The 8239-nt window shown below is 37.5% G+C and overlaps 1 protein-coding gene across 1 annotated transcript in view; it reads right to left on the bottom strand.

The window, feature by feature from the left end:
• Positions 1–287: 287 nt before the first annotated feature.
• LOC103803349 (carbonic anhydrase 3-like) overlaps positions 288–8239 on the bottom strand; it is a gene marked incomplete at its 5' end in the record, with an annotated part of 13429 nt that continues 5477 nt past the window's right edge. Inside the window, 5 exons of the mRNA XM_009075894.1 lie at positions 288–407; positions 3762–3917; positions 4804–4869; positions 5731–5823; positions 6639–6757. Coding sequence (XP_009074142.1) covers positions 288–407; positions 3762–3917; positions 4804–4869; positions 5731–5823; positions 6639–6757 — 554 coding nt within the window. The remainder of the gene's footprint in view (positions 408–3761; positions 3918–4803; positions 4870–5730; positions 5824–6638; positions 6758–8239) is intronic.

The raw sequence follows: 8239 nt of genomic DNA, 5'->3' as shown, positions 1-8239 counted from the left end.
TGCTTTTGTAATTGTAAGTAGCATCTTCTTTCCTCCTTTGTACTATTAACAAAAGCTAATGTTAAAGCAGTTATGAAGAGCCAAACAGATTCTCTACTTCCATTTTAACAACAGGATTTGCCTAAATAAATGTTATCCTCAAGTTGTGAAATGTGAATTTCACTTTCAAAGTTTCAGCCTCCAGATCTACAGCTGGAGTTCTGTCTAAATGCAACAAAGGACACAAACCAAAAACATCTTAGTTCTAGAGGTCGCCTCACTCAGAGCCACCCAAGGTGAGCCGGGTCCTAGAGGAATGATGCGCTCACCATCCTGAAATACCGAGGCTGAGTCGGGCGCCAGTTGTCAACCAAGGGGTGATCAGGTTCATTCTCAGCATTCTTGGATAGGCTGCGGAGCTTCGCCATCTGCAGAAGAGCAATAATGGAAATGTCCAGATGGAAATCCTTTGGGATCAAATCCACAGCCCAGCAATTAAACCAAGGAGGGTGGCCCAACCCCAGGAGCTGTGGAGAAAGTCTGCTCCAAAGTTGTGATGTCCCTCAACTCCCCCACCACAAGAACTGTACTCATGTTCTTCTCCTAGCAGTAATATTCTTAGGAAGAGTCAAGGTGGAAAAATGGGTCCGACATGAACAGGATTGTGAAAAGTAGTATCATTTATGGACTGTCTACAGAACTGTGTACAACCACAGAAGCTGTGGGAAGTACTCAGAAAACGTGAATAGAGCAGCACGGTCTCTATAAACCTCTCCTACTCTAACCCTGCCTTAGTGCCTGATTATTAAGAATCCCCTAGAATTGCAAGGTTTTAAGGCTAAATCACAAACTAATTGTTCATTTCCATGGTAGGTCTGCAGCAGATGCTGTATTCTTCTACAGTGACACAAGAAGTTCACTATTAATAACAGGAATGTAACTCTGGATAATGACTTGGCCAAGGTTTCAAATCATTTGTAAACAAGATCTGCAGCTTGACTCTTCTTGGACATTTTTCTAACCTAGTTATGGTCATAAATAGTGTTCTGCTCATACTCTTCAAAACTGTATAATGCTCTTCTTCTCTGCTTCTTGATTTTCAAAGACCACAGAACATATACTCACTTGCAGATACATTATGTTCATTTGTTGTCACTACCATGCGCAACACTAGATCCATAGCATATCAGCTGTGATTCAGAGACTTTACAATTCCCTGTTTGATTGGCTTACCATGAAAAGCATGCACACATTTGCCGTGTGTACACTTGGAAACATAGCCCCATGCACAGTACACATCACCTTTGTTTGCAAGTAGCTTCTATATGCTGATGCATTTACCTTTCCCAGCACAGACTTCAAGTCCAATAGAAGAAGAGCTTTAGTCTGGGTTGTAAAACCTGGATTCACTGTGACTATACCAGTTCCAGCTTATGAATTGTGCTAGCTCAGGCATCTCAACATTGTTTGTCACTACACAGCTCAGAAAAGACAGCTATCCCAGTCTGTCTGAACAATGATGAGGTCACATTTATAACCAGTATAATACGCATGAGATGGATTATTAATCTGAAATTAAATTTCAGATGAAGAATAATTTGTATGGGAACAGTAGGAGATGAAAATAGTTTATCAGTTTTGTTAATACTGATTAAGCACTATTGGAGAAGAGTGCTGGGATTTATTATTATTTGAAGAAAGATCTGATCTACTCAGTAGAAAAGCAAAATGTATTCAGGCTACAGCTACATAAAGATGAAAAAATTGGTGTGCAATTGGGCAGAGTCATTCCACAGTTAAATTCCTATTCTTTCATTAAGAACAATCTGAGCAGCTAGGCCACCCACTCTACACCCCACAGGGACTTCTGGTGAATTGATTTTTCCTGCAGAGTACTGACTCGCAGTGACTGCACTTCCCTGGTGGCTAATATGTGATCACATCTGGCTGCAAAAGCATCCAAGCAATCCACTGCAAATGCACACACACTTAAAATAATCACTATTAATGAGGCTGCCATGGGAGCACACTTTCTAGGATTAGAAATAATTGGCAACACAATCCTCTTATGAACACGTTATTTAGACTGCAGGCACTCTGGAGTGAGGATTGTATTTGTACACAGTAATTCACACAGGCTGCCAATTCTGCCTGAGAAGCAGTTACCTCAGGATAAGAGCCAATGTCCCATCTGTATGTTGTAATTTCATCTTTACCTTAAATGCTACATTTTTTTCTACAGGAGGTCAAGTTAGAGAGCAGTCTGTATGTTTCCCAAAACTCACTAACTTTAGATAAACTGAGAAAAGGACCATATATGAATACATTACCATATTTCATCTCCTGCCAGCTAAGGTTCCTATCATGGCTGAGTTGTATTATTTAAAATATAAAGAGCCACATTAAAAGCAAAGTACTAGAAAACAGAATTTTTTTTGGTGTTACATGCACATCAGTCCATGCAATGAAACACCTTATCACCTTAAGAACCTAAAATGAAAGCTATGTGCCTACATATATTATCTACATAATATGTCAGTCCCTTGATTAATGTTCATGCTATTACTCTCCTGCAGTATTGAAATTTGTGATTCAAATTATAGTTTGCTGGCTAGAAGGGATAACCTTAGATGAGAAAATTGACTTTTGTGGTAGGAGTAGAGTCATAGGCTGAAATATGATGAAAGAGGGTATGCAAATTCCTACAAAAGAGGTTAAGGGGAAATGAAGATTAACAAGAAATATTTCTTCACAGTAAGTGACCAAAAAAGTTTTTCAAATTAATAAGAAATCATAGCTATCTGATGCTCCTCCTGCTTGTGAAAATTCAGCTGGTATGCCTTCTAGAAACATGAGTATCAAGCACCTGATGCAGCACTTCCATGACTTACTTGGTTACGTGATGCCATCTATAATATGGGGCAGACAGAATCCCCAATCCCATCACATTTCCATTTGGATAAATGATGGATTTGAAAGAAGTGTGCTATAAGAGACACATTTGCAATGTAGAATGTTCAAAAAGTTGGAAATGCTCAGGTGCACTAGGTGAGAACACTGGACTCATGCTTTATTCAGTGTGATTAGGGTATCTGACTGCTCCACTGCATTTCATTGCAGATGGTCATTCTTTCACAGCAACTTTATTTCATAATTTGTCCAGTGATTCCCATCAAACATTCATCATGATAAGCAATGAACACTTCATGAGAGGAAGCTTGAGACAATATAAATGGTGATGAAAGATGAAAAAATCCCTCATAAGCAAAGTTGTTGGTGCAAACCTAACATGAGCTTTAGATAAATGTGCCAATGTTCTGATTTAAATGGTTACAGGAGAGTTAATGGCTTGAGCTCTTGGTGCAGTTCAGTGTTTTGAGCTCTGTGTAAAATAGAGGGTATGAACCACATACAGATCCATCCTTTACTACTAGAAACAGTTGATATTGTGGGAAGACAGGGACTGGAAAACAAAGGAGAAAACTGCTCTCTTCTTTAGTTGATGTTGCAAGTGGCCTTGCCCAGCAGAGCAAAAAAATCTCATATAGAGTAACTACAGCTTGCTTTCTGTCACACTCCAAACTGCTCTTACCATCTTTATTTTTACTGATTTATAAAGCTTTCTGATGTCTGTGGACTTGAACCACCATGGTGTCTGATGTGGGCTAGTTCTTCGCTGTCCTTTTAATCATGTAATTTCTTACAAACCTAATGAGAATCTTCCTTGTCAAAAGTTTAAGATCAGGTTATGGCATGTAAGTAAAGAGAAGTGGGAAGTTTACCTGGTCTGAACTGACTATCATAGGCTCTCTTAGAATAATCCAGGTGACACACTCTTCACAAGGTGGAGTAGTGAAAGACCCTTGATATGTCCAGTAGTCATGAGATTCAGGGAAAAGAACTGAAGGATCGAAGTTTGGAAAAGGAGCTTCTTTTCCCTTTAAAAGAAAAACAAAACCCAGACACAACAAAACCAAACCAAACTCTTCTACAGCTCTAGTTAAGATTAGGTAAAGATGCAGCTCTGCTATTTTAAGAAACAGAGAGTGACTCAGATCTATTTCAAAGGTACAAACTAAGGAAACTAAGCACAGATCTACAGGAGACATAGTGATGCAGGGTGAAGATAAGTGGACTGAATGACCCTCACAGATGGGCCCAGAGAAGCATGACACAACATAAAACTTCATGATTTTACTTCTTGTACCTGAGCTAACTCATGTGAAGTGGCATCCAGTACCTCTGTGTTTCACTCATTTCTGCAGAGAAATACTCTTCCTTCTGGCCTCCCTTCTTATGGAAATTTTGCCTATCTATTGAAGATTGGATTAGGTCAGCATATAATGAGGTGACACAGCTACTACTTTTATAACATTTGTGCTAATAACAAACAAGACAGTCTATGAAATGTGAGATTTATCACAGAATGTTATCTGAGACACGAATGTCTAGTCAGTGGCATCTCCAGAGGTCCATTAGGCAGCCTATATTAAGATCAAATGGACCAATTTCCAAAGGTGCCTTTCATTTGGCACTGACCACTGAGGGAATAAGATTCCATGACTGTTTTCGGTGAGTAAAGTTTGTCAAAATTACTCATTTTCCCCAAATTATAAGGCCTACTGAACCCAAAGAAGACTCATATGTAAATGGAAGAAAGGACTTTTCTTGTTAAAGAGAAGCTACCCATGGTTTTGTTCATAAATATATTCTGGCAATGTTGCAGAGCAGGATTTGAAAACCAGAAAGTCAGGCATCTTGGGGTTTTTTTTGTCCTGAGACTTTGCAGCAATCCTCCTATAATGAAAAGCCCAATATCATTACCTTTGTTTTGATAGCATTTATTTCATCAAGAATTCTCTTCATCTCTGGCTTGGGAGTTTCCCCTACCTATAAAGAAGAAAGCATGAGCTAATCAAAGAGTTCTGCTTGACCAGCTTTCTTCTTTCTCCTATTTTTCTATATATGCATCTAAACGTATATCAGCTACAAAATTACAACACATTAATCCAACCTATCACCCCTACCAGCTAAGTCTTCTGTCTGTACCCCAACAGATATTATGATACAAAGGGTATCATATCAGATATGTACAGAAACTGATCATAACAGGTAATTTTGCAATGTAGTTATTTCTGCTGACATTAAATTTTAGCCTAACAAAGAAAAATGACTCCTCAGACTCAAGTGCAGAATTTGGAAAAAAAGTTTTATTCTAATTTTAAAAAGAGATTTCATGGTCAGATCTATTTTTTGCCATTGTCGATCTCAGCAAAGACATTGACCTTTCTATCTCTAATGAATATGAGGTGAACAAGAAAGAGCAACAGCCAATACTTCAGGCTAAGACTGCATGCCCCCGAAAGGATTTTATTTTTCACATACATTGTCTGTGAGACAGTTTTGCTTGGGAGAAAGTTCATTAAAAACCTAGAAGCAGTATCTGTCCTTGAAATCTGTCAATGATTAACATAGAAGACAGCTGACTGCTGTTGGTCAGAGGGCCACTTCTGACATATGTCCTCATTCCACCAGCCACATAGTGACACAATAGCTATGGAGACAAGTGTGTGTAGTGTTGGATACCATTTGAGATAATATGACTCATGCTCTATAACTTGAAAAGGATACATTACTGAAAGTCAAGCCCTTCAATGTGGTAGGGTCCTAGAAAATATATTCAGAGACTTTTGCTTTTTAACCCTCTAAGCATAGAAAACTCTACAGTAGCAGTACAAAGTTTTTACTTACTTGCAAAAATACAGCCAAAACAGCTATCCCATCAGTTCTTCTCACAGCATCAAGGTAATTACTGTATTTGGGATTCCAGTGTAACAAATGTAGCTTGAAGCAAAGAAAAATATGTTAAAAACCCCATTATTGAATATCAAGCTGTCAAAAGGGTAAATTTACAATTCTTCATAGCTTGAGGCAAAAAAAAATTATGATTAGGCCTTCAAAAAAAAAAGACAGCAAGTTATATAATAGTTATGTTGGTCATATATTACCATTTCTACTACTATTTGCTTTAAAAGAAACTATAAACATTTTAATACAGAAACTGAAAAAAATTAACTGAAATCTCATCTTAACGCTGAAGAAGAGAAGCTTAAGTAAGCAAGTAGAACATAGAGTTCAAAAGTTATCTACTGATGTGATTCATTTCCATTTGGCATTCAAATTACAGCAATTGTAGAAAAGAATCCATATGAATGTAGGCTCTGTATATTATTAGTCTACAGTTCTCATCTTCCCTTACAATCCTACGGTGGCAGAGAATCAAAGTAACACATTCTTCCTCCTTCCTGTCACTGCAATTTTGTACTTCTGCTGTAATGCAATACTTTCAGAATATACTTTCAGAATACTCTTTTAGTAAGTTCAGTATTTAGTCTTGCTGTCCTGTGTTTCAAGCCACATTGGTTTGAGAACATGGAAACTTGTTTCACATAGTATTTTTCTTTTCTTATGCTGTGAGAATTACTTCAACCTAATCCACATTTATAAAAATCAATGAGAGTAAGAATTAAGCGTCACAGATAAATAAACAGAAAGAATTCCTTGAAAAGCAGACAAAACAGCAATTTTTGTCCCATCTGAACAGTAATGACAAATGTTATTTGACACCTTATTTTAAAGGAGAAAGTGGTGAATCTTACCTCTCCTGCATATCTCACTCCATTCACAACATGCTCAGAGCCATGGTCATCAGACGAACCCCAATGAAAGTGCAGCTGACGCAGCCTGAAGACTCCTGGAAGTGGCCCACCTCTCAGCACTGCAAGTGATAATCTGCAACAGCATTAGACTCACGCACCTTCCAATTCTTTTAAAAGAAATGTATTTGTATCTAAAATATTTACACACATATTTACTGTACAGATGTATCTGCAGATACTGACAGTACTGAGTGCCTCTTGAAAGTCTGCACTGATTTTAGCAGCACTTCAGCCAATCATCTTTAGCTATATGCACTTACAGGCAGATGAAAACTTTTTGTGTCTGTGCTTCGATTACACACATTAGAGATCATTGTTTTAATTCAGCTGCAAAAATGTGCATCTAGTACCTTCTGGGATATTCTAAAGACAACTTGACAGGACTGAAAGTTGTGATACAGGATCTGTAGAAGAACTGTACATTTCTAAAGCAATATCTGGAGGTAAGGTGAAATAGATTAGGTTATCAAAGATGTCATGAGATGCCTATGTTTGGCTAACTGAAGTATGCCCCTAATCAGAGCAGCCAAGCCTCCAAAGTAATTCTCCTTTCTTTAAGGTAGTCACTCAACAGATTGTGACCTGAATTGCCCTCTGGGCTCCATTGATTAAATGTGATTCCATCTCTGTTGACTAGAATGGCAGTTTAGACATATAACCCACCAACTTTTAAAATCCAACAATAAGACACCTAAATTTAGATGACTTAATCTCCCCCTGAATCCAATCTAGTATCTACCTATATCAAAGCACACAAACATAACCATGATTAAGATCAACTACTGAATTACTAGATGCTAAGCAAATTCCCACAAAACACTACAAAATTGTGTATCTTACTGCAGGCTATGACTTTTATTTGTTTGAAGAGTTATGAAATTACTGATGCTGCTTCTGATATAATGGTTGCTCCCTCTGGCTACGGAAGAGGAGAAAGAAAACAGCAAATGAGCCGGAAAAGCAATCGCTGAGAATTCAAGCTATTTTCCTAAAGAAAAGTTCAGCCTGTTATGAATAATAATACCCTCTATTCTAAATAATCTTTTTTTTTTACATAATAATTTACATAAATATTTTATTTTTACATAATATACTAAATGAAGGTGGTTTATTTGAAAGGACCTCACAATAAAAAGGTAAGAACTTCTTTAAATTCACCAAATACTAAAATATATTCAATTCTCATTCACTTTGAGGATAGAAGTTATAGCACAAAACATTCAGCAGTTCTCAAAAGCAGATCTTTATATGCCAGAGAAAAAAAAACCTTCAATCTGAAAAGAAAAGGAATGAAATCCATTATCATCTCAAAAAATATAGCACTAAGAGTACAGCAAGCTGTTATTCTCAACAAACTCCTTTTACTTTTTCCCACAGACATTCACAACTGTAGCCAGTGCAGACATGGTAACAGTAGTAGCTGACACGGCCATCAATTCTCCATTAAAATAGATCTGTAAGACCAAATAATCCTCTTTAAGGTAAAAATATGTCATCATTTCCACTGATGGGCCATCAGCAGACATTTCTGACTGGGCGTT

Source organism: Acanthisitta chloris, unplaced genomic scaffold, assembly GCF_000695815.1.
Source record: "Acanthisitta chloris isolate BGI_N310 unplaced genomic scaffold, ASM69581v1 scaffold27325, whole genome shotgun sequence".
Taxonomy (NCBI): Eukaryota; Metazoa; Chordata; class Aves; order Passeriformes; family Acanthisittidae; genus Acanthisitta; species Acanthisitta chloris.
The sequence above is the reverse complement of the archived record's forward strand: the minus strand, read 5'-3'. Positions and strand labels throughout refer to the sequence as shown.